General features: G+C 45.4%; 2 protein-coding genes across 4 annotated transcripts; one reads left to right on the top strand and one right to left on the bottom strand.

Moving 5' to 3' along the window:
• Positions 1–5,032: 5,032 nt before the first annotated feature.
• Positions 5,033–9,901, top strand: tmem47 (transmembrane protein 47; the record flags this gene model as incomplete). Its single annotated transcript, XM_084436450.1, has 3 exons — positions 5,033–5,258; positions 9,337–9,477; positions 9,723–9,901. The coding sequence occupies 3 exons, from the start codon at positions 5,033–5,035 to the stop codon at positions 9,899–9,901; spliced, it is 546 nt and encodes a 181-aa protein (XP_084292576.1).
• Positions 9,902–11,623: 1,722 nt separating this feature from the next.
• Positions 11,624–23,797, bottom strand: tab3 (TGF-beta activated kinase 1 (MAP3K7) binding protein 3). Of its 3 annotated transcripts, XM_084436287.1 has the most exons (7): positions 23,418–23,797; positions 22,080–22,250; positions 20,558–21,803; positions 19,467–19,627; positions 15,883–15,976; positions 15,290–15,373; positions 11,624–12,893 (listed from the first exon to the last, which is right to left on the bottom strand). In XM_084436287.1, exons 2-7 carry the CDS (start codon positions 22,179–22,181, stop codon positions 12,748–12,750), a joined length of 1,833 nt encoding a protein of 610 aa, XP_084292413.1. In that variant the 5' UTR covers positions 22,182–22,250; positions 23,418–23,797; the 3' UTR covers positions 11,624–12,747. The 3 variants fall into 3 exon arrangements, with proteins under 3 accessions (XP_084292413.1, XP_084292414.1, XP_084292415.1); XM_084436288.1 differs by lacking the exon at positions 22,080–22,250; XM_084436289.1 differs by lacking the exons at positions 11,624–12,893; positions 15,290–15,373; positions 15,883–15,976 and adding an exon at positions 17,834–18,461.
• Between the last annotated feature and the right edge of the window lie 3,129 nt (positions 23,798–26,926).

The following is a 26,926-nucleotide window of genomic DNA, read 5'->3' as shown; positions in this document are numbered from 1 at the left end:
TTCCTGATCACGTCAGCCCCAGTGTGAGGGTGAGAAGAAGCAGCATGGTGGTCAGCCCTGGCATCTCCTTACAGCACGCGTCATCAGCTAATGTACAGATAGAAGACTTAGATCACCCTCTGTGGGTTTATTTTATTACTTACATCCATTTCTTACCATTTCTTACTATTCCCTTTATTCACGGACACATATCTTCTAGATTCTTACCAGGAAATATCTGCTGCCCCATCTTAAGTCAGAGAATTTGAAGTCACCCTTTCTCATAGGATGTCTGTTATGGACTCAAGTTTTTGTGCTGTCCTGTGAAGCTGATATGATTTTTTCCTTTGAGTGCAAAATCATACCGAGGTGCCTCAATGCACTTTACAACAAAATTAAAAACGACACAGAAATGAACAGACAAGAACATGGACAGACAAATGTGAAATGTGAAAACGCATGGACAGAAAACAACAAATATACCGTGCAAGCATCAAAGTACAGTGAAATAGAACAATATAAACATTGAATAGTGCAATAGCAGCTTGAGCAAAGCCCTGATAAAGGATAGACTAATAAAAACAACCCTTGTGATGTGATCTCCCACACACACACACACACACACACACACACACACACACACACACACACACACTCTCACTCACCAAACACTATGAGGTGTGTGTGTGTGTGTGTCCGTGGAGCCCAGAGGGTTCTGGGCAGTGCAGTGGAACATGGAGCAGTTGAGCTCAGCCAGAACGCGCTCCAGCCCCGCTTCCTCCCATCATGCACCTCTCTCCTGTCCAGCAGAGCCCCCCCAACCTCGGCCCAGGTGAACAGAGGCTCAGCGAGCACCTCCTTCTAGAGTGGGGATTTGGAGGAGAAGACAAAATACACCTTTAGTGTCTAGTTTAATGTATTTCACTGACCTTGTAATGGAAAGTTCTGTGTTATTAGACATTATTTGAATTCATTTGACATACTAAACCTTGGTTAGATCTCTCTAACACTGTCTGCTGTTTAGGCCACAGAGCTGGCCTCTCATACTGTACCTTGGCTAGAGAAAGAATGCTGTGTACTTGTAATCTTATGTTTTTGTATAAGTGACTGTCTCTGCTCGCACCCTAGCCTTGCTGGTCTCTCTGTGGACAACAGGAATCTGGCTGGACTGGGGGTGGGAAGTGAGGGCAGGGAAGTAACTCAGACACCAAGGTTGTTTTTGACTGTATAAATGTTGACTGTAACCGCAGATCTGGGCCGCCATTTTCTCACGTTGCAGACTGCTGTGTGCATGAAGCAACTGAGATTTTGACGGTCCCCTTCTTGAGACGGGTTATTGGTGGTGTTTGTATGTTATCCTGCTGTTTGTACTTTTCATATGTGGCTACTGGGTTGCTTGCCTGCTTGCATGTAATAAAAACTTTGTTAAACTTAGAATGTTGGCATTCACTTTCTCCTGAACAATTATACTCTGTGACAGAAATTTCTAAAACAACCTCCACACAACATTCCTCATAAACCACTTTCAGTGACATATTAATGTAATGTGTAACATGTATATAGCCAGTCAACAGCTATGAGCTACTGTACAGTATATGAATGTGAGTGTGTAATGTGAGTGTGTAATGCGAGTGTGTAATCTGAGTGTGTGTAATGCAAGTGTGTAATGCGAGTGTATAATGCTTTATGAATTGATCTCTACCCTTTCAGAGTCAACTGAAATGCATAGAGGCTGCTGAATGGGACCATGAGCAATTTAGAACTATTACATTAGACATCAACATAGCATAATTAAAGAGAATGAAGTATTGGATTAGTGATTATAGTGATCCCTTATCAATATGTGGATTCATGATGAATTTTAGCAGGTTCAACATAATCCCAGCAGTATCTCCAGTATACTTTAGTTCTATAGAGACATCTGGTGGACAACTGTTCACACTGTCTATCAGTTGGTAAGTGAGCTCTCAAGCTACTTTTGAGGCAGATGCCTTCTGGTGCACAACTTAGATACGTTTGGACAAGACTGGCTCATATTTCCATCCAAGCAAAAGCTTGAATACATGAAAATTGTAGATATCCAGATGATCCTACATAATTCCTTGACTGTGATTCGGACAATGTCTCCTACCTCGGCCTGACTGGGCTCATCAATAGTTTGGGCCCTTGAGGGGCTGCTACAGAGAAAGAAACAATGTCTTTTAGAATAATTCTTCATTATAGCTCAGACTAATATGTCTATCTTGCTTTACAATAGTCTTTAGAGGCCTTAGTTTTTTGACAACTTCTCTGTGTACTACACAAAATTCTTTCCTTTTTGAAATCCATTTTGTATGTGTTATTTAATGTTTATACTTACCTAATTTGCTACATCACACAAGAAGTACGGACACACAGTTCCTGTGTGTGTGATGATCTCTAGAAGGCCTCAGTGCAGCCTCATAGGATTACCGTACCAGACGAATAGAGGTCAAAGGTCGTAGACAGTTTATCGACCACAGACTATAAATTGATTTGCTTTGGACTAAAAATGGAAGTGTGTGTGGGTGTGTGTGCGTGTGCATGTGCATGTGTGAGGTAGAGTGGCCAGCTGGGGATCACAAGGTCCCTGGTTCGATCCCAGGTCTCAGCAGCTCCTGCCAAAGTGTCCTTCCGCAAGACACTGAACCCCAAAATCGCTCACGTGTGGCATGATGGCATAGTACTGTCACATCACAGAAAGAAGGTCTTCCTTTCTGTGTGGAGGTTGCATGTTCTCCATGTTCGCAAGAACACAATACGAAAAAACATGCAGAAGAACAGATGCTTTTCAGTCCGGGCCCTGACCAGGACCTGGACTGAGCACTTGGACTTGGTCCCTGGGTACCACTGCCAAGGCTGCCCACTGCTCCTGGCTGCCCCTGGAGGAAGACAGCTTGGATAGGATAAATGCAGAGGACAATGTCCACCGGCGACCACTGAAGATGTGTGTATGTATGTATGTGTGTGTGTGTGTGTGTGTGTGTGTGTGTGTGCTGTGTCGCCCCTCACTCACGTATGTTGTGTGTTTCACATGTGGCCAATAAAGACCCTTAAGTTCCAGAATTATTATTATTGTGATTATTATTATTATTAATAATAATAATGTTATTGTTATTATTATTATTATTACTTTTATTATTATTATTGTGTGTGTGTGTGAGAGAGAGAGAGAGAGAGAGAGAGAGAGAGAGAGAGAGAGAGAGAGAGAGAGAGAGAGAGAGAGAGAGAGACAGACAGACAGACAGACAGACAGACAGAATTCTGGTCAGTAGCCAGCCATCCAGGATTATCAGCACACCACCACGTCAAGGAATCTCATGTAGGGAAATGAAAACATATAGAATGGATAATAGGTGACATTGTACTATAGGAGCAGTTGTGGAGGTGACTTCTTGCTCTCTGAAAGCTTGGGGAAAAAAGGCCCATCCCAAAGATTCTAATAACAAAAATCACAAACAGAATCAGTGTGAGAAATAAAGAGATAACTAGGCCTATAGAGAAAGTGCATGAGAGAGAGGGATAGAAAGAGAGAGAGAGAGAGAGAAAGTGCTGCTAGAGAGAGTGAGAGAGAAAGGGGATCACTTGAGCAGTTTTAGAGAGGAGTGCTCAGTACCACTTATGAGATCAGCACTGTGCTCTGACAACTGATCTGCAAGGTGGGTGTGTGTGCGTGTACATGTGTGTGTGTTTACACCATAATGTTTGTATGGTTTATTACTTAAATGACTTGACTAGCCACATATGTATAAAACGTGCCTAGGTGCTCAGCATTGGTCCTCCCATGATAGTTGAATATTTGCATTTTACATCAAATCTGAAATTTAAATTAATTAAAAACTTTAAAAGTGATCATATTGTGTGCGAATGTGTGCATCCCAAGAGTGATATTTTTCTATATCCCTTCGGGTCATTAATATATTATATTTATGAAAAATTATTGGATATCCCAGTTTCTTAAAGGAGTAGTAAAGGGAAAATGCATTTTTAGCCTTGTTTTAAGGTTACTTATGATCATATACAATGGTTCAGATCAAAACGTTGACAAAACTAGCACTTTTGAGAAAGTCTGATAATTGCTCTACCACCGTTTTGGTCATACAATGGATGTGGGTGGGCATCTTGAAAAATCTTTCAAAAACATGTTAAACTCTCGATTTCAAAGACAAGAAACTCACCGAGGTGTTAGTTGGCGTTCTGACATATAATTCGCCATAAAGTAAGATTCTAGTTCATCTGGAAAGGCTTTTTAAAATATTTAGCATATAACTATTTAGTCGCAGCACATACGTGTGTAAACCTCCGCAAACTAGGTAGCCTAGCAACATAGACAATAACAATAGCTACAGTAAATAGTTCCGCTTCCTGAATACCCTGATCTACACATCTACAACGGTCGTGTCAATACAAGTCAATGGATTTCATAAAATGATCAATAAAACCATACAGGATTCATACTTTGTGGCAAATTTGATGTCAGAACACCAATAGACACGAATTACCCCCTCGGTGAGCCTCTTGTCTTTGAAATCGAGAGTTTAACATGTTTTTAAGATTTTTCAAGATGCCCACCCACATCCATTGTATGACCAAAACGGTGGTAGAGCAATTATCAGACTTTCTCAAAAGTGCTAGTTTTGTCAACGTGTTGATCTGAACCATTGCATATGATCATAAGTAACCTTAAAACAGGGTTAAACATGCATTTTCCCTTTACTACTCCTTTAACGTGAGGGGGGCTGTGCATAACAGCACATCGTAGGCTACTTCGGTAAGAGACTGATGAAAAGCTCGTGGGTTCAGGCACTAGGACCCTGCAGGTGCAGCAGTGATGTTTCACCAACGAGCCGCAGCAGCAGTAACGCGACGGTAGCGGCGGCGTCCCTGGGCGCGCGTGCAGTGGCTTCCCACCCTCAAACACTGACCGCTGGGAGGGGAAATCTGTCCAATTCTACGTTTGTGAGCCGATGACAAAACCACTCAATCCGAGGAAGATACTTTTGTTTTGCCATCGCGAGGCCTATATCCAGCAAACATGGCTTCATCCGTGAGCGAAACGGAGGAGGTGCGCGTGTCCTCGTTGACGCCTTTGAAGTTGGTGGGCTTGGTGTGCGTCCTCCTCGCTTTGTGCCTGGATATAGGAGCCGTGTTGAGTCCGGCGTGGGTCACCGCAGACGACCAGTATTACCTGTCTCTGTGGGAGTCGTGCTGGAAGCCCGTCACGTCCGAGAGCTGGGAGTGCAACACCACTTTAAAGACTGGTGAGTTGCTGCCCCGTGCAAACTGCCCCATGCACACTGCCCCATGCACATAGCCTGCGTAGCCGAAAGTTATCACTTTATCGTGCTCAGATGCATGCTGCCACAATAGGGTTATTTTTACGTTATTAAAGATGGTAGTCACCTAGCTTTATGGGTTCACATTTATATTAATCATCTACTGGGATCCATTGAGTATGACGACACAGCGTCATTGCTCTCAGAAGTAACTTCCAATACATCCATGTTTCCAACCCATGTTGTTGAACCCATAGCCTACAGTCCTCCAGCCCACTGGCACGATCATTTGATTGTTAAATCATTTCTCAATGCAGTTGTTTGCACCATTAGCCTAGCGGAATGCAGGCTATTTTTATTTATTTATTTTTTCTCCTAAAATAAGTCTTATTAATTATTTAAAAATACCCTTCTACTAGCCTACAAGAAAAAGACGAACAATGGTAGGCAGTTTCAAGCCTATATATGCCTAGCCTACGCTAGGCTATTATTATAACCATTAGGCATATTGTTGTTTTTTATTATTAAATCAATGAAAACGTCAGCATGCAGAAAAGGCTCTGTGCAGCCCTAGTGTCCGTCCGCTACTGAATGATGTGGGAATTCGGTCTTGCGAGCCGCGGTCCAGCTGGGGTTTCATTCGGCTTTTGTTGCTGACAAAATGCGCCTTTGTTGGCCTTCCTTTACCGGCCAAGGAGCGACGGCGACTGTGAGGAGAGCTGAGCTGAGGAGAACTCCGTCGATCCAAACCCCGGGAGATTAGTAACCACGGAAACAAGTGGCGCGTGTTAGTAATGCTGTTACTCACAAAAAGGAAACTTCTTCAACTTCATAAACTGCGCATGGAGGCCCCTCTGAAAACAGTCTGATTTTCAGTTACTGCTCCTTAACTATTCCTTTGAGGGTTGGATTTGTTCATGTGCTGTTACGGATTGAGGCTGTTTAAAATGTAGCATATTGTTTGTTTGTCTGACAACAATTTTGTTTTACTGCCATGGGTTAAACTGGACTGCATGGGCCCAGTCCTTTCCTGTCACTCTCCAGAGAAGGTGAGCTAGACTCCATATAAAGACATGGAGTCTCCATGTCAGCAGCACTCGGCATACCACAGTCACTGCATGCATCAAACTGTCCATTTCCTGTGGTTTGTGCTTGGCTAGGCCCTGGATATTGATTTGAGTCACTCACAGTAATCCGTTTCTCTCCCAATAGCGATGTTTTCTCAGCGTCATGCCCCGAGCATTAAACAAATCCTGTTAGCTTTGTGATTTATCACATTGCAGCCCTGAACAAGATATTTTTAGGTTCTCCACAACATGTTAAGTGGAGACTGCAGTCTGTTGTGGGGTGGATAAAATGTGATGGTAATAAACATGTTATTACACAGTTATGCAGCATGTAGGCTATATGCACACACACACTACGGGCCAGCGGTCAGATAAAAGATTTGACACGGTCTCAGGAATGTGTAACATTTGTGTGAGAGCGTTAGGGTAGGGACAAATGTAGAGAGAGTATGTTAGCAGGCCAATCCGCTTGTCACAGTGTTGAATCCAGTTCAGTCAGAGGCAGAGGAGAACGTAGAAAGAGACCCCAGGGTCTCTTATGACACACTTTCTCCCTATTGTCTCCGCAAGGAGATTGGTCTGTGATTTTCGATTACGAAGCCAGCATCCCCTGCAACACACACCTTGGAAGCTGTAATTACTCCACAGATTGGATCTCACATATCTCCTCGTCCATCTGTCATCATGCAGGTCTCTGATTAATATCTGGAGATTCCTGCCCCTCAAACACTCTGATTCTGGCTGTATTTTTATGCTGCCTGCTGGGTCCGACCCTAATCTCAGAGTTGTCTTTGAGATGCAGGCTGATAAGACTAATTTATTTGCAAAGTTGGCTGTAGGATGACTGGAATGCCAAGGAAGGGAGACAGAGAAAAAGGAGATCCACGTTCTCCGTGTCTCCAAGGCTGCCAGCGAACTGAGAGGAGAGGACTGGGGCTGGTTCTGCTCTGCAAAGCTCTGCTCTCTGTGGGTTCTCTCCAACATCCTGTGGTGACAGGACCATTTTAACTCTTAAATCTTTAAGCCATATTTGGTCAAAGAAGTTGATGTTTGTTTATGTTTGAGGCGCTTGGCCCCCAGAGGGAAGTCTCCCCCGACAGGAGTGTGATCTGTTAAACTATTAAAGTGGTGTCGCTTTCTCTGGCTTATGGAACTTATGAGAACAAGCTTTCAAAAACTTCTATGTCAAATATGTTTACATTTAAAAGTAGCATTTGAGTGGATATCCTCCCGTGCTGTGATCATTTTTGATTCTATGAATTACACCATTTATACAGTATACACCATACAGTAGAATATTTCCTTTCAGTGGAATCAGATAACCTATCATAACTTCCCCTCTCTGTTGATAAGCTGTTTCCCCAGGCCTGTTTATTTATTTATCTATTTATTTTAAAGGATCCTCATCAGCTGATTCTAATGGCACCAGCACATCTTCCTGGGGTCCACCATTCTTCACATCAGACATTCATCATATTTTCAGTATCACACATCTTTTCAGTATCACATCACATTTTCAATGTCACGTCACATCATCAATATATTCAATATCACGTGTTTGTTGATAAACTAATACTAACTATAGCCTGGATCAATATGGTTGAAGAGTCCCACCCTGCACACACCATCACTTCATTAAAAGCCTCTGTGGTCAGTCTAGGAAGATCAAGTACAAACAAGTGAGATTAGACTAACCTGTTTGAAATGTAAATCAGCATTGTGGGCTACGTATATTATTTTCATATGCAGTGCCATTCACTCAATAGCTATTTTTTTTAGACAATCTTTAAAAAATGTTCAAAATAGGTGTGATATCTATCTGATATTATTCTCTGTGCTATTTCTGTGCTAAGATCCACCCACGGCCTAGTCATGTGTGGGCATGGTGTCAAATCATATCTCTCCCTCCCCTTTTGCATTCTTGAACCCCCCCCCCCCTCTCCATGTTAGCATTCCAGAGAGGATAGCGCTTTTTCTAGTTCCCGGTTAAGGGTCTTTGAAGCACTTCTGAATGAAATGAATGCTACTGACTTTGCATCAGGTATGAGGGAAGGAAATGTATTATGAGTCACCCAGACATTTTCTTTGCATCATGCTGCATTGGATTCATTATGAATAACAGTGAAGTGTGTGACCGTGTGTATGTGACTGTGTGTGTGTTACAGTATGTGCATTTACACGCAACGTGTGCATCTTGTTTGCTTCCGTCAGTCTGGTTTGTTAGGCAGGGATGTGTTACCCAGCGGACGAGTAGCATTTCTGAACCCTTCACAAGTCTATGAATCTGAATCACTAACCCACAGCAAAACGTTTCCTTGCAAACATGAGGAAAGCAGCCTGTGTGCAACGCGATACTTTACCACCCGGACTCAGTGAGGGTCGGTCACTTCTCACCGGGTCAGTGTGATTAGGCATGTCTGTGAGACCTAGCACCGCAGTGCCACCGAACCTGAGCATGACTTTCTGACCACCCCCCCCCCCCCCCCCCCTCCCGGCCCCGCCCCTCTTCCCCTCCCTCTACAGGCAGAGGGGGCTCTAGTGATCCCTCACTCTTCACTACCTCCGAGTAGGGATGTTAATAGTTAATCGACTATCGATTAATTGCCGATAAGAATTTACTCGAGTAAGATTTGGGTACTCGATTAATTGCTTGTTAATGGAACAGCCCTTTTTTTGGGGGGGGGGGGGGGCGTTATCACCGGCAGTTGCGTGAAATGTAATCATGATTTAAGGTCTGACTGCAGATGAGGGCGCCCCGCCATGTAGTGAAGGTTAATTGGGATGCTGGGAAATTTCAACGACACAGCCGAAGAAGACAAAAAAATGAAGCGAGCAAAACGTTCTTATCGATTAATCGACTATCATTTGTTAAGGTTAACAGTTAGCGATTAATGAAATTCCTTGAAATTTGCAGCTCTACCTCTGAGTGTGGTTTCCTTACTCTGTCTCTCTTCCTGTCCCCCCCCCCCCCCCCCTCCTCCCCGTGACCCTGGCAGACTGGCAGATCGCCACGCTGGCCCTGCTGCTGGGTGGCGCCGGCCTCATCCTGCTGGCCCTGCTGGTGGGCCTGGTGTCCGTGTGCCTCGGGTCCAGGAGCCGCTGCTACAGACCGGTGGCCGTGATGCTGTTTGCTGCAGGTACGGCACTAGAACTAGAACTAGCACTAGAACTAGCGCTAGAACTAGAACTAGCACTAGAACTAGCACTAGAACTTGCACTAGCACTAGAACTAGCACGCGCGCGCCCGCACACACACGAGTCCACACACATTATGTATCCACACACACATGCACACGCACAAACACATCGATCTAATACTGCACAATGACGTGTGATTTTATCGTCTCTCTCCATCTCTCTCTCTCTCCTTCTACCTCCACAGTGGTGCTTCAGGCCTGCAGTCTGGTCCTGTATCCCATCAAGTTCATTGAGACTGTCAGCCTGAGGGTGTACCATGAGTTTAACTGGGGCTATGGCCTGGCCTGGGGGGCCACCATTTTCTCCTTCGGAGGAGCCGTCCTCTACTGCCTGAACCCCAAGAACTACGAAGACTACTACTAGAGTGTGAAGAATGAAGGAGGCTCATTCTCTCCAGTATTCTCCTCATGATAGCAGACAGCGCTCTGATGTCTGTCTTTATACACAACTGTTACCATGAACACAATACACAGCACAGTACAGACACACAGAGACTGGAGAATTAACAAACTACCTTTACTGTCAGTTTCAGATATCAGTTAGATTAATGTGCCATCCTCGATGGTTTCATATAAAGGTTAAAGGAACGCGTTAGTGCGTAGTGCAGTAAGCTGCTTTCTCCAAAGGTGTCCCTTATCAGTGTGAAACTGAAGTCCTAACTGGCTGAGCAGCCATTAGGCAGTGTTATGAAGCTATATGAGCAATGAGATACTTCAGTGAAACATACGGCAAGCCCTTTCAATAGGAATTCCAGTATGTCTTGCCAGGCAAAAAAACAATGTCATACAAAATTCAGAAAGACCGGTCACGGGCAAGAGAGGGGATGTTTGATAGACCCACCCAGTGGAAGGTTGCATGCACCCACACAGGTATCAGATAATTGTTTTACAGTACATGCCTTTAGTTAATCAGCTAATGCACTGACACCAGAAGACACATGGTGTAGTAGCGCATGCTGTCTGCTGCGATCGCTCTAACGTCCCCCCCGTGTAAAGAGAGTGGGGTTGGGATGGGGGAAGGAGAAGAGAGAAGGAAAAGAGGCACATTTCCTCAATCACAACATATATTTTATTTGTATAGCTCTTTTCAAAACACAGTTACAAAGTGGCTTCACAGAACAAGACTGGGAGTCAACAGGCCCCGAGCTGCACCCGAGGGGCTATAATCTAATTCGTTAGGCTACACAAGCCGTGTCATGAGGAAAATATGACTTGGTTAAACATTAGCACACGCACTCCCACGCGCACACATGACTAGAATCAGCCGTGAAGCCTAATCTGAGACCTTGGGCCACTAACTCAAACACGGGGCCTTCCTAACCCCCAGCTGCATCTGCCTGTGACAGAAGCAGCCGCGCTATGATATGCAAGTACTGTCCTGTAGATCGGACACTCTCCTAAAGCTCTGCATTTCTAATCCACCATAAAGAAATGAAAAAGGCAAGTGAGTGCATGTGTTAAATGTGCGGGGAGCATAGAGTGATAGTTTAACCCAGAGATGCTCACACACTAACCCGGCATCGCCAGACCTGTATACTTGGAAATGTGAAAGATCTGTTGAGAGAAAGCGAATGTGAGCTCACGTGATGAGCATGGCTGCCAGGCTACTCAAACACTCCCCTCGTGATGCCTCTACTCAACCCAGACGGAATATTCTGTTCAAAGACCTCTCAATACTAACGAGGCATTATAGGACATAGGCCGAGTGGCTCAGCAAAACCCTAGTATACCTCTAGTTCCTCTTTGACAAATTTAAATTAAAGGTAGAGTCGGTCTTTACATCAAAAGCAAGACTGTAGTAGGAGGTAGGAATGTGTGGTTTTGAGACGAGTGTATGTGAGAGCAAGAGAATAGTGAGTTGCGTATGAATGTGTGTATGGTAACATTGCCTTCCGTAGTGTATCTGATGCCCGTTGGTTTGTTTACTAACACAATAAATGTGTGATGAAAGACGAGTGTGAGTTCATTTGGGAGAGAGGTTGTGTGTCTGGCCGTAGAGGTCCAGAAAAAATAAAAATAAAATGCCCGCTGCACAAACCAGTCACATAGAATCATGTCCTTTATTAAGTACAGCAACTTGAGGCATTTGCACAATGAATCAACATCTTTAACACGGAATACAGTGTGGCATAATATGCATAAAAGTACCAGGAATATATTCATATGCAACCCTCTTTAGTGTTCTTCATTCAATGAGAGGAGCTCTTGAGTTCAGGAGCTGATACAGTGTAAAGTCTACAGAAGTATTAGTCGGACAAACCCTATGCATATCATTGCATTTTCCCACACATCTCATTGCATTGACCCACAGTAGAAGAGAGTTCCGGTCCTGCTAAATGGTGACAGCCCTCTGTAAGAAGTCCTCTATTGGGTTAGGGAATGGGCTTTCTTGTAAACAGGGCAGTCTCATTCTGCATGGAATGTTCACTCGGTAAACCACAAGCTCCTCCCCTTCTGATCCTGTTTAGTCCATGCTCCACCCACACCATGGTCCAGTCCACGGCTTGTCACCCCCTCGACCAAGACACCATGGTCCAGTCCACGGCTTGTCACCCCCTCGACTAAGACACCATGGTCCAGTCCACGGCTTGTCACCCCCACGACTAAGACACCATGGTCCAGTCCACGGCTTGTCACCCCCTCGACCAAGACACCATGGTCCAGTCCACGGCTTGTCACCCCCTCGACTAAGACACCATGGTCCAGTCCACGTCTTGTCACCCCCTCGACCAAGACACCATGGTCCAGTTCACGGCTTGTCACCCCCTCGATCAAAACCCCATGGTCAAGTCCACGGCTTGTCACCCCCTCGACCAAGACACCATGGTCCAGTCCACAGCTTGTCATTCCCTCGACCAAGACACCATGGTCCAGTCCACAGCTCGTCACTCCCTCGACCCACACCAGTAGTCCAGTCCGCAGCTTGTCACTCCCTTTTTTGCATCGTCAAGGGAACAGTATCCCAGTGTCTTCCTGGGAAAAGCATCTTCCTCCAATAGAGACGAGGGTCAAAGTGCATGGAGGTTCCTTTAAGGATCTGAAGGGGGTGGGGGAAAGTGGCTCTTCCTCAGCAGGTGGGATGGGCAGATACATAGATTGACAGGTGCAAGGGCAGAGTCACAAGACGTAGGATTAGGATGGAGGAATTAAAGGAGACAGTACAATTACTATCGAGGGGCGGGGCCTGGGTCAGTGTGGGCGGGGCTAGGCTCAGGTGTAGCGCGGCATCTCACATTGTTCACAGCGGTTGAGTGCAGGGTGGTTGAGGAAGGTGCAGCTTTCACAGTTCCACTGGGCCCCTTCAAAGTCCTCGTCCCTCTGGGGCCCCGCGGCCGACCTGGGGCCCCGCTCCCGCTCTGAGACAAACACACAGACAGTCAACATCACAGAGAGCAAACAGCTCTATGTACTATACATTACTTTATGTATACCAGGCCCGTAGCCAGCCTTGTGGGGTTCGTTATTTTGATTTTTTTTAAGTGGACCTCATCGCGGCACCTTTGGTCCTGAATTCTGGACCATTGGTCGTGAGGGGGGGCTTGTTCGATCCCTCCGATTCCCCCCTGGCTACGGGCCTGTATACACTCATACTATCGGAAATAAAAGATAGACTGGGGGGACAACTACACTTGTTTCCAAACCAACAGTCCAGCTCCAGCTAACACAAACGATTCACTGGGTTCTTTCATTACGCTGTCAAATTGTGAATATTTACTATAACTTCAATATTCAAATTGTGTTTGAAGTTAAATGCACCAGAGCAGATGGCATCAAGCAGGGCACACATGATTAGCAGGAAGTGTCTTTAAATGATGTTCAGTGATGGTACAATAACATTGAATGGCGTATTTTGGGCTCAAATTCAATTTAATTCTAATTTAAGGTTTAATTCCTTAAATCCACCCACTGTAAACCAGGTATGGGGCACATATCCTTGCAATATTTCCATTCGACTGGAATCATTTTTTGTTTGTTTTGTTTTTAACAAAATAATTGTAATAATTGGACTTGTGAAATCTACCAGCCCTACTTTCCACATCAGTCTGGCATGACAGAACTGATCAGAGAACCTCTCAGAGGGAGTGAGGAGGTGGAACCTCTTAGAGGGAGTGAGGAGGTGGAACCTCTCAGAGAGAGTGAGGAGGTGGAACCTCTCAGAGGGAGTGAGGAGGTGGATTCCTCAGAGGGAGTGAGGAGGTGGAACCTCTCATAGGCCTTTTCCACCAAGAGGGAACCGGTTCGGTGTCGGTTCGCAAACCTAATTTTGAATGGTTCCGAGCATTTAGACCATGGGTGTCAAACTCTGGCCCGCGGGCCAAATTTGGCCCGCAGTGTAATTATATTTGGCCCGCGAGGCAATACCAAATGACTACTAGAGCTGGCCCGCCAGTATTATACAGCGCATTCACCGCTAATACTACAAATCCCATAATGCTCTGCTGTGGTTTTGGCGCGTCAATCAAGACAGGACCCAGAAACGCCCTCTCTTCTGTGACAGTAGTCATAGCAATCTCATACTACAACTGTAACCGTGTTACCCCTTCTTTAAAATGGCGAAAAGAAAGGCAGAAAACAGAAGCTTTCTGGACAGGTGGGAGGCAGAATATCTGTTTACATATGTAAAAGATAGACCTGTTTGTCTTGTTTGTGGAGCCAACGTGGCTATAACTAAGGAGTACAACATTAGACGACACTATGAAACGAAACACCACGACAAGTACAAGGACCTGGACATGATTCATTTATTATTGTTATTTTATTTTTAAATTTAATAGCCTGTGAAAAAAATTTATTTTGATATTTAAATCAGAAGGCTGCAAATAGAAAAGAGGCATACGATTTTTATTTAAATTTTATTTTATGAATGAATAACATTGATGTGTTTTTTATTTGAAATTCGATTTTGCATGTCTGCACTATTAAGTTATATATTGTATGGTAATAAGCGTTGCTTGTTCCATATTCAATGTTAAAGCAAAACTTGTTTGGGTCCATATTAAAATATTCATTTGTTCAATGTTGGCCCGCGACTTTGTTCAAGTTTTACATTTTGGCCCACTGTGTATTTGAGTTTGACACCCCTGATTTAGACCAAAAAGAAATGAGTTCGGGAACCCGAAAGCTGGTTCCGAACCGGCACCACAAAATAGTAGGTTTTTCAGTGCGAACCGTGACGACATCATAGGCGTGGGCTGACCTACAACGGTTCGGCTCAAAACTGGTCGAAACGCAGGCCCGTTCTCTGGACAGAACCAAGGTTCCAGGAATTTTGAAACGAACTGGTTCACGAATCAGAGTTCCTTTGGTGGAAAAGGGCTATCAGAGGGAGTGAGGAGGTGGAACCTCTCAGAGGGAGTGAGGAGGTTGAGGTTCTCAGAGGGAGTGAGGAGGTGGAACCTCTCAGAGGGAGTGAGGGGGTTGAGGTTCTCAGAGGGAGTGAGGAGGTGGAACCTCTCAGAGGGATTGAGGGGGTAGAACCTCTCAGCGGGAGTGAGGGGGTGGAACCTCTCAGAGGGAGTGAGGGGGTGGAACCTCTCAGAGGGAGTGAGGGGGTGGAACCTCTCAGAGGGAGTGAGGGGGTGGAACCTCTCAGAGGGAGTGAGGGGGTAGAAGTTCTCGGAGGGAGTGAGGAGGTTGAGTTCTCAGAGGGAGTGAGGGGGTTGAGTTCTCAGAGGGAGTGAGGGGGTGGAAGTTCTCAGAGGGAGTGAGGGGGTGGAACCTCTCAGAGGGAGTGAGGGGGCTGAGTTCTCACCTCTCTTTCCTGGTTTGGGGGGCACCACAGGGCCAGGCTCGATGTTGTCATAAAAGTTGTTCATGGCTTTCGGATCAAACTTCCCTGTAAAGATCCCAGGATTAAATCAAACCAAATCAAACCAAACTTTATTTGTATAGCGCATGTGATCCACAGAGACAACACAATGCGCTGTACAGAGAGCAATGGGAGGATGGACATAGAGCCTTCCACTACATTTTCCAGAGGGAAGCAAAAAAGCAGTTCACCCAGGGGCCGAAAAAGTGAGCTGTAAAAATTCTTCCCTCACCTCTCTCAACGAGATGATCGAGCAAGCTCCTGGAAAATGTTTGTCTATTAGCTAAGAACATTTACAGAGCAATAAACATGAGCTAAATACTTCATAGAAGAGACATGACTATTAATAGAGTATACAAATAGTGACATTGATGTTGCCTACATGGTAGGCCAATATGTGTTAGCTATATTAGTGATATCGCTAAAAAAGGCTACATTAATCATCACTTTGTCAACTATCATAGTGTGCTGCTCTACACAAAACCTGCGTCATGGCTTCCAGTGCGTGTGTGTGTGTGTGTATGCGTGTGTGTTACCTCTAGACTGCAGCAGATCTGTTTCCTTCAGGGTGCAGTCAATATCAATCTGGAGCTGTCTGTTCAGACTGCGTAATCGGGTCATCTCTTCCGGCTAGAGCAGACAAACAGCAGCGGGTTTGATAAAGCTAAAATAGACACAGATTTCCTATGACTACTTCCCTCTCTGCGTTTGGGTCAGAAATCCTGTTCACATCCTGTAGATCATTTCTGAGTGAATTTGTGAGTCCATGTGGCCTCTCCTGTGGAAGCAAGCCCTACTAGAGATGTAACGGTATGAAAATTTCACATCACGATTACAGTCATCAAAATTATCACAGTTATCGGTATTATGGCGGTATTAAAATGTGCTGAAATTTTTTAAAAACTACTGATACAGACACTGAAGTTGCACCTAGTTTTATATTGAAAACCACAAATAAAATTTGCAGCACTATGCACTTTTTGTTTGCATAAACATTAAAAGAATGAATCTTGGAGACTGTTGCTAACTTTGATGCTGGACAGTATTTACAGTGAGTTTTTAAAAGTGCGGAAATCAAAAACGGTTTTAATGATAATCTTATCACAATAAAATTAATCAAATTTTATCACGGTTTATCATCATACCGGTTACTGTTACATTCCTAGCAGGCCCTACCTAGGGGTTGAGGCTGGAGCTCTTGAGTGTGTGTGTGTGTGTGTGTGTGCACGCCATGCGCTGCTGGGAAGGGGATGCGTTTCCAAATTGATCAGATAAGCTCTGCTACTTCCGATTCTGACCATTAATTCTAGAGCATCCTCTTAATCCTCCTAATTCAAATAGGCTGTCTTGTTCCTACAGCAGCTGTAGCTGCAGTACTTTCACATGCACTCAAACACATGAAGATGGAAAAATACCATGAACAAAACCTGTTCTTGCAAAACAATTGTTATTGCAAAACAATAAACTGTTTTTGTTTCTTTCCATTGTTGTCATTATTAGGGCTGTCAATCGATTTAGAAATTCAGCGAATTAATTACATGATCTGTAGTTAATTATCGCAATCATTTTTTGTTGGGAAAAGCCCCCAAATGAAGACATTTAAATTAAATATTACATTATTGTGGCAGATGAGTAAAGCATTGAATCAACATTACAAAACGGACATTCCATTTGATGATTAGAAGAGTGTAGTTCATCTCCTCCTTCCTCCCCGAGTCCACCACCTCCTTTGTCTTGCTGACGTTCAGATGGAGGTTGTGGAGCCTCACCTCCTACAGGAAGGCCCTCTCATCATTGTTGGTGATCAGGCCTATCACTGCTGTCTCGTCAGCAAACTTGACGATAACATTGGAGTCAAAGGTGGCTGTACAGTCGTGCGTGTACAGGGAGTACAGTACTGGGGACAGCACACAGCCCTGGGGCTCCTGTGTTGAGGGAGGATGAGGTGTGGTTGCCTGCCTTCACCACCAGGGGTCTGTCTGACAGGAAGTCCAGGATCCACTTGCAGAGAGTGTCGTTTTGCCCAAGGAACCTGAGCTTGGTGTCCAGTCTGGGTGGGGTTATAGAGTTGAAAGCTGAACTGCAGTCAATGAACAGCACTCTCACACAACCCGACACGTTCCCCTTGCTCTTGTCTAGGTGGGCTAAGTGGTGTGGAGGATGTGAGCTATCGCATCCTCTGTGGATCTGTTGGGTTTGTATGTGAACTGTATGGGGTCTAGTGTGCTGGGCAGTGTGGAGCAGATGTGTTCCTTGACCAGCTTCTCAAAGCACTTCATCACCACGGAGGTGAGAGCTATCGGGCGGTAGTGTAATGGAATTTAATCTGATCTAAAGTAAAAGATTTGCCAAGGTTCACTCAAAGAGGTTAAGTCTGATTTATTGAGAAAACATACGAGCGCAAGGACTTCAGGATAAATCACAGAGTGGTTCATCCGAACAGAAGTGCCGCAGTCTGGTCTTGCGCGGCCTTATATTCAAGCAATACACAGGTATGGCGCTTCCAGGGATGTGATTGGCTAACCCATCTGTACACGTCATATTAAATGGCAGACATCGTCAACAATGGTCAAGAGTTGAGACACGTGACATGAGAAAGGGCGGTACATCTTGCAAGGACAATGGAACAAAGAATGGTTATTCTAGGACAGACAACGTCTAGGTGTGTCGACCTCCTGGAGAGGTCATCCTGTTATAAATGAGGTTAGCACAGCTATGTGAAAGGTTGAGGGAGGTAGTGAAATTACAATTTCTCTGACAGTAGTCATTGAGACAGGCTGGTCTTGGCTTCTTCGGTACGGGGATGATGGAGGACTTCTTGAAGCATGTGTGGAGATGGACTGGACCAGGGACAGGTTGAATATCACTGTGAACACAGGAGCTAGCTGTTCGGCGCACGCCTTGAGGACCCGCCCTGCGATACCCTCTGGTCCCGCAGCTTTCCTGGTGTTCTCCTGTTTAAACACCCTTCTGACGTGGTGTTCAGAGAGAGTGAGTGCTCTTTCCTCCCCTCCACTCTCCTCCGCCTCAGGCCCGACGGCCATCCAGCCATTGTTGGTCTCAAAGCGAGCATGGAAAGTGTTCAGGCTGTTCAGGAGAGCAGCGTCTATATCTCCTAAGGAGGAGGGAGATCCCTTATAGTCAGTCATGGTGTTTAATCCCTGCCACACACTTCTGAGGCCGCCTTGTTTGAATTTTAATTCCATCCTCTTACCGTAATCCCTCTCTTGATGGCAGCATGTAGCTGTATTGGAGGACTTAATTTGCATCGCTTCCATTAAGCCCTTGTCTTCTACCATAGTACTTGACCTGCAGTCCATAGCAATTCATTTTGTGACCGAGTTTGTCTATTTGTCTGAGGTAGACTAGCCTACTCATTCTGTGCGGCCTGCTCTATGCAGTGTACGGAGTCAACTGGGCAAAATCGATTAATATAATATATATATATATATTTTGTTAGAATTTCAATTAATTTGCGTAATTTTTTTAATGTGTTATCTTAAATGCATTAAATTTAGGGCTGGGTATCAATTCGAATTTCAAGAATCGATTCGATTCCAATTCACAAGGTTCAGAATCGATTATCACAATTCGATTCAATATCGATTCGGTTAGTGTTACTCAAACCTGTTTTTTTTAGTTTTTTTTAGCTGTAAGCTTAATTACATGACTGCCAAGTTATGCAACACATCAATACTAGGGCTGGGTATCAAAACTGATTTCCAAAAATGAATGAATGAATCATTGAATGAATTAATTAACCATTCATTAATTTATTAATTAAATAAAAGATCGATTTGGGGATTCATGAATCGATTCTGAATTTAAAAAATTTAACCCAGCCCTAATTAAATTGACAGCCCTAGTCATTATACAACTTTTTTATGCAGCAACAGAATGTGGACTGGTCCCAATGACACAAACAGGACATTGTAGAATGTACAAAAATGTCAGAATTTACTAAAATGAAAACAAATGATGACTTCAATGGAGATATCGTCGCGTTTTCGTCTAGTCTTCATAATTGCTTCACTATTTCTTTTTTTCTTTGTCTTTTTTCTTACACCAAACAAACTGTTTTTCTCCAGATGTGCATCTTCTAGGAGTAGTCTGCTCTTACCCTGGGGATGAGGCTGGTGCTGTTGACTCTTCTGAAGCGTCTTTGGAGGGCATCATACTCCATGTTGTTGACGTCAGTCTTCAACTGCTCCAGCTTCTGTCTCTCCATCAGCAGCTCCTTCAGCAAGCGCTCCATTCGGGCCCTCTGGTGCAGCAGGAGGGCTGGGGAAACACAACAGGGGCCTCATTTATCATTGTGGATACACCATTTTTCATTTACACCTGATTTTTGTACTTACTTTTCTCCGCAAATAATGTGATGTATCATGACAAAACTCAATGGGAAATATTGCGGAGAAAAGTACAAAAATCAGGTGTAGATGAAATAGGGTGTATCCACAATGATAAATGAGGCCCGAGGACTTCAGACACACACACACGCATGCACACACGCCTAACACACACACGCCCACACACACGCACGCACGTACACATGCACGCACGCACACATACACACTTCTGTCTACTCTCTCTCGCTCACGCCAAAACTACCAACTCTGTCACGTCACCATTTCACCATGTCGCCTGAGTCCCAGGCTGTGTGAAAGAGACAGGCTATATTGCAAAGTCTGTGAAGCAAGCAACATAGTTTCACGCATCAAGTCTATTTCTAGAGTAATGAGAATGTGTCCCAGGAAGAAATAAGTGAGTACATAATATCAAATAATAGAAATTTGCACATAAACTCTATAATCTTGAAACTTAAAAAAATATTAAATAAATGTTGGCGCAATTGTAATTCAAACAATTTACTTACAAAGATGCTGAGGTTCCTAGGTGTAGATGATTTGTAAGAAAAGTGAGATGTACTATTAAACCCAAGGTGGTACTACAAGTTTAACTGCCGTTATTGCTTCACTGTCGCTAGCTAGAAGCGTCTCGATGTGTCCAGTGCAGAGGTCAACGTCCAAAGACTGACGCTACGCTCCGGTCGCTATGCTCCTGTCAGTCACATGTAGTTTCAAATCAAACACACTCTTGCTCCTGTACACACACACACACACAGACACACAGACACACAGACACACACAGACACACACAGACACACACAGACAAACACAGACAAACACAGACAAACACAGACACACCTACCCTGGGTGTAGGCGTAGTCATCGGAGCCCGAGCTGGACCGGCGCGGCATGCGGCTGATCTGGCTGGCGATGTTCCCCGGCAGGGCGGAGATGGGCAGGATGGGCGCCGGGGCGGCGTGGTGCTCCCCCTGGTCCACCAGGTTGAGCAGAGACTCTGCCTCCGCCACGGGCGGGGACCCTGGGAGCCTCTGGCCCTGGCCTCCGGGGGACACTTTGATCTTGAAGGTGTAGGCGGACTGGGCGGGCTGGGGGGAGGAGGCTGGGCGGGGCCTTGCCGGGCCCTGGTGCTGCAGGTACATCCCTGGATGGAAGGCCGGGGGCCCCTGGGGCCCGCTCATGCTAATGCCCCTGGAGGGGGAGCTGGGCGAGGGGCTGGTGGCCATGTAGAGGGCCCCCTGGGGGCCGTGCACAGGGGAGTTGCTGCGTGGACGTGGGCCCTCCAGGGTGATCTCGATCTGGTTCTTCTTGGAGAGGTAGGGCCGGAAGGGCTGCTGCTGCTGCTGCTGGTGGTGGTGGTAGGGCATGCTGGTAGGCAGGGTCGGGGGGCTGATGGGAAGGAAGACGTGGGAGGTCTGCTGGGGCTGGATCTGGTGTTGGGGCTGGTGCTGGACCTGATGCTGGGGCTGGACCTGGTGCTGGGGGGAGCTATAGGGGGAGGGGTACGGGGGCGTGGCGTAGGGCGAGGCCTGGTAGACAGGCGGCGCCGGTGAGGACCAGGGGGCAGGCTGAGGACTCTGGGAGGGGGAGGGCCGGATGTAAAGGGCGTTCCCGCCGCTGTTGCCATAGTGACCAGGGGGTATCTGCAGGGCCTGAGGGGCAGGGGGCAGGTTCTGGGAGAGGGTGACCGTGATGGGGTTCATTGTGTAGCGTGGGATGGGGGAGTACGTGGGGGACATGCCCTGCATGGTGGGAGGGGGGGTGGGGGTGCTGGCCGAACGTCCCTGTTCGTTCATGAAGAAGGGGTTGTACCCAGGCGAGGGGGCCATAGTTGCAGGGGCCGAGAGGGGTTCTGGGAAGCTCCCCCGCTGGGGCTCGATGTGACCATCACTGGAGCTGTGCACCAGGGAACGCCCTCCCCCTGCTCCATTAGCCTTGGCCCCCTCTGTTGGAGGGTAGCCCAGGCTGATGTGCAACATGTGGTTCCGGCTCAGGCGTACCCCTTCGTCTGGACTGTGGAACTCCCCATAGAGGTATCTATTACTCTCCTGGGCCAGCAGGTGGCAGCATAGATCCAGGTTATTGTTGTTCTGGAGGAGATCAGTAGAGAGCACACAACACAGGTTCAGTGATGTTGAGAAAGGATAAATGTGGGTGCTAGGGCTAATCCATAGCTTGTCAGTCATGTTTCTATTGCCTATTCAGATGGAGAGGTAAAACACTAACTGGATACCAATAGTCGAGGTGAATCATAGCTTGCCACAATCATTCAAATAGCTGCAGGTAGACCTGACAAGTCTGCTATTATTTCAAAGAAGCAATGTGAGGGCTCCTTTGTCCATTAATAACTACACTAGACAGAGTACCTGCAGAAGGCACTGGGACACTACTCCCTCTGGGATCTCTGGGAAGCGCTGCTTCAGGTCCTGCAAGATGTGATAGTCTAGCTGAGGGCCTCCCTGCGCCATCCTGAGCCCACAGAGAGAGACTCACTGAGCCCACAGCCGTGAACGCTGCACCTGTCCTTCTCTCATCCCCTGCAGACAGACAGACACAAACACACACACACGCACACACGCACGGAATCAACACACAATTGGTCCTAGCCAAAGTGTCATGGAAAACTAATATCAATCTTCAGGCCTTATGGTAAACTATGTTCCTGTCCAGATATCATTTAGGCTAGCCACCAATTTTATGGCGGACAGGGGCAAATAATGCAGCTCTTGCCTGGGCTTCAACAATAGCTAGATAGCTGCATATTATCTTAACTAGGGGGATCGCCCAGAACTGTATCAACTCTGTGGATTAACGTTAGGTAGCTAGGTAAACTCTACTAGCCAGCTAAAAATACTGAACAAAACAAGCAGTTCCTTGATAGAATTAGCAACGGCGCCGACAATCCCCTAGATAGCTGGCGTTTCAATAACATTTTAACTGGATAACTTAACTACACATTCCAGTGACAGTGCGTTTAATGTAACTGTTAATGTTAGCTAGCTTAACTAGCTTGCGAGGCGGCTGTACGGCCTTCGATGGGTGAGCAGACATGGACAGGGGTCTGTGTCTTCAGTGTTTGTTTAGTCATGCCTACTCCAAGCAAGGACATGGAATCCAAGACAAGGGGACAGGCCAGTGTTTAGCTAACTAGCAAGCCACCAACATTATATAGCTAGCGTGCTTTCTAGCTTGCTAATACGACTGCGTGCCTGGCCGGAGTTAGCTAGTTAGCTAGCTAACACGAATTAGATAGCTAGGTAGCTAACGCTAGCTCAATGCTCGCTTGCTGTGCTTGTTATCAAAGTTCCGGGCTTGCAGAACAACCAAACAAACAAGTGAAATATCGTCCCCGCCTTGCTTTGCTAATAAGAAGTATCATAGATACGTTAGCCCACTAGCTAACAACGTAAGGTTAGCCTAGCGTCGTTTAAAGCTGCTTCACATGATAAGACAGCTGGTTACAGTAAAGATAGCTTGTTGGCTACCGTCGTACTTCGATGAAAGTTATCTAACGTAGCTAGCTAGCCTAAAGCAAGCACTTTTGCTAGTTGCACGGGCTGGGGGACTCTACACTGCAGCCACATATATATCTCTAACGTTAACATACTTCTAATGCTGCTACTACTAGCTAACGTTAGCTTACTCAGCCTGCTGTTGTCATCAGCTGACATGTTAGCAGGCTAGTCTAGCTATTATTGACTTACCTTTGGATACGCTTCTCTCTTCTGCTCTGGGTCATAGCTAACTTTAGGTTCCAATTATGCACAGATGTATCTTAATAGATACTCTTGCTACGGTCAAAATTGATTCTTTCGCATCGAAGAACACGCCGTCCGTCGTCAATAAGTGCATGAAATAAGCTCTATCGCGATAGATGTTAGCTGGACCAGGAAGTACTCAGCTAATACGCTTTTTTGGAAGCACCTGAACGTTGTTGTTGATTTTGCAGAAAGTTAGCTGGAAATCATGTTATGTCTTTGGAAATGCATTGAGGCTACTTGTTAGCATCCGGACAGGGGAGCAAAGCTAACGAACGCAAAATCATATTAGGCTATAACAGTAACACAGCTGTTCCACGTCGTATATCTGCTGTTCAATTCAAATGCACGAAACCTGTCGTAACACTGTTTCGCCGGTAGGTGGCGATTCGCGCATTAATGAAGCGGAACCCCCCTTCTTGACTCGTCAGCTGCCTTAAAAAAAGCTTTCCACAAGTTCCCGGTCTTCTGGTAGGTTGGTCATATGATGGCTTGTCAGGCTAGTCCTCCCAGTTTTGAGATGAAAATAATTGAAAGTAAAACATTTGGAATTCTATCTATCTCTTGACTACGCACCAATGTGAACAGCTATGGATGTGCAGTTGCTGCATTGCGCCCATACGATGCAAAAGTAACATGAAACGAAGTATAGGCCTAGAATGTAGTGCAAAAGAAGAGCTTGATACACGTATTACAATATATTTATTAGAGGCCAGTGATTATCATGCTGATCACTGTGATTTCATGGGAAGCAATGCGGAGTTTAGAGCTTGGTGGAAAGGTATTACTCGGTTCACCACGGATCTTTCAAACGTAAAGTTCATTTCCTGTAATCCAAACTCCATATCCAATTCCTGTTTTGATTTTTGATCATTGACTCACACGAACAGACTAATTCCGATTCCGATTTCAGAACGATTAAACTGTAGTGTAACAGGCTAGGCTATTTGCGGGACATCGACGTATTCGTTGGCGTATTCGTAAAAACATTTACACACCCGAATATATATTCACAAACAACAACTTCTGCGTAAGGATTGTTGACATAAACCCATTCTTACGTCTCGTCATATTCAAGTCTCGTCATAATATGGGAGCTATAACGTGCGGGAATGGATGAAGGACTTAAAACAAATTGATAATAAGGACTGTATATTGGAACATTTTGACAGAATTAGATTATTGAATAGAGAATATTATTTAAAAAAGAAAAGGGCAGGAGTTCTGGGGAGCCTATACCCACGCCCTAGCGGCATATCTCAATAAATACTTTTTTTTTAACTTTTGGCAGTTGCTTTATTTTGAACGAGATGTCAAGATGGTATCTCCTTCTCCTCTCTCTCTCTCTCTGGACCACTGAGAGAGAGTCAGGGCGAGAGAGGGACATGTCCTCTTCTCTCTCTCTCCTCTTCCCTGGCTCGGAGGAGGAGGCGGTGGTGGTGGCAAATTATAAAACTAAATAAAAACCGATTTTAATCAAAAAAACTGATTCTGATTCTCATTGTAAGCTTTAGTGTTGTTATTAAGATATCCATGTTAGCATATAGGAGTACTGTTACTATAGTTACTGTTAGCACTTCAGACTTAGGGGCTGGGCTGGGCAGCCTCAGACCTCCACCTCTGACCAGACCTCCACTCTGACCAACCCTCCACCTCTGACCAGACCTCCACCTCTGACCAGACCTCCCCCTCTGACCAGACCTCCACCTCTGACCAGACCTCCCCCTCTGACCAGACCTCCACCTCCACCAGACCTCCACCTCCAGTTCAATCTTCAAAGATGAGGTTAATGACGGAGGTTAGCCAGTTCAAGAGGCTCAGCAGCATCGCAAAGCTGGCCCTGGTTCTGCCCCACTCCAATGCAGACGCAGAGCGAGTGTTTTCCATGGTGGGGCTCAACAAGACCAAGACCTGAACAGACTGGCCCTGGAACCCTGTCCTCAATCATGACCATCAAGATGGCTAACCTGGAGCCTTGCTTTAGTGGGAGCCCTCCCCCAGCGCTCATCAAGGCCTCAAAGAAGGCCACAGGCCAGTACAACAAGGAGCACTCAGCTTAGTAGACCTATGGCATAGTAAAACAAAAACAGTTACAGTATATGTAACATTCTTGTTCTTTAACCCTGAGCAGGATGGTATAATCCCACTACTGCTATTCAGTATTCCAAGTTCTTGTTATCCTTGTAAGATTTATGCCACGGTGTTGATGTATGTCATCTAGTCTTGTAGTCTTGATTATTATTGAAATCTGTGATTATTCTTGTGGCAATAAATATATTTGAAAAGTTGTAAAAATTCAAACGTCTTAAAATCTGAACAATATGAGTATGTGAAGACTGTAAATTCTTTTCTTTTTTATAATAGTTGACATTTCAATATCGCCAAATAAACCTGCACATATTGAACCATGTCTTGGGTCATGCTGTGTTTACCCCATTGTTGACAATAAGGTCTCATCAGATCCCTCTGGTGGCCAAAACTGTTGTAGGTTGAGGGGTTATAAATTATGAAACCTGGGAAATGTTTAAATGGTCACGTTTCTTACAGTACAACTACAAATGGTGCTCAGACCTCTGCCCATGAATTAATTTTGTAGTTCTTTTTGAGCGCTTGAGAGCATCATTCTGAACCCTTCGTTCCTGTGACCTGCCCATCTCCAGATATGGCGGTATGGCCATGGGACGTGCCGTCATCGGGGCAGAGGTAAAAACGAATATTAAAGATGTGAGGACAGCCGCCCCCCCAAAAAATGTCAGTCTCACTCCAAGCTTTTCTGAAAAGTTGTCAACCCTGTAGATGTGAAGTAATATCGGAATCTCAACATTACGATGAGCCTGCACTGATTATTGAGCAATACAGATGTGACAAAATGCGTCGCTTGAGCTGTCAAAATCAGAATAGGCCTACATGGGTGTTGATCAAAAGCTGTGTGGGGGAACCTCATGCTTCAGTAGAAGATCGTGGTAAAAGCGAGAGTGCAACTGGATATTACCTAGAGCAGCTATATTCACACTTACCTGAGAAACGAGAAAACAAATCTAAACTGAAAGATGGAGGTACTAAGCCTGCAAGGTAAGTATGCAACCGTAACCTGCAAATATCTTTCACATCAGCATGGCATGCCCAATCTGAACACGTCCAAAGGCCTGTAGCCTACATCTTTACTGGTAATCATTCTGATTTCTTATAGTGATTCAGTTTGCAGGGCAATGTCATTAGCGGCACAAGCCGTCATGGTCCTGAAAGACTTCTAGTTTTTTACCCCAAAAGTGAGGATGATGACCAGCTATGTTTTAACTGCCATGCTAGTTTGGGATGCTATGAAGTGAGTATGCTAAGGTCACAAACATGTCTTCATACTTTAAGTTGGGACCTCTATGTAGCCAGAGACCATGTATCCAGAGAACACAGCTCTAGCTGTGAAATGTAACTTTTAGCTTTCAACTCACCCTGGA

Source organism: Borostomias antarcticus (genome assembly GCF_949987555.1).
Source record: "Borostomias antarcticus genome assembly, chromosome: 3".
NCBI lineage: Eukaryota > Metazoa > Chordata > Actinopteri > Stomiiformes > Stomiidae > Borostomias > Borostomias antarcticus.
Note: the sequence above shows the minus strand (reverse complement) of the source record. Positions and strands in the feature narration are given on the sequence as shown.

What these genes read in the sequence shown, in the direction of transcription:
- tab3 (XM_084436287.1), bottom strand. Translation starts at nt 22,181, where the DNA reads ATGGCGCAGGGAGGCCCTCAGCTAGACTATCACATCTTGCAGGACCTG. An exon ending in GCACCAGCCTCATCCCCAGG is followed by an intron (nt 15,977 to 19,466) that starts GTAAGAGCAGAC and finishes TGTCTGCTCTAG; the next exon opens with CCGGAAGAGATGACCCGATT. An exon ending in CCCCAAACCAGGAAAGAGAG is followed by an intron (nt 12,894 to 15,289) that starts GTGAGAACTCAG and finishes TGTTTGTCTCAG; the next exon opens with AGCGGGAGCGGGGCCCCAGG.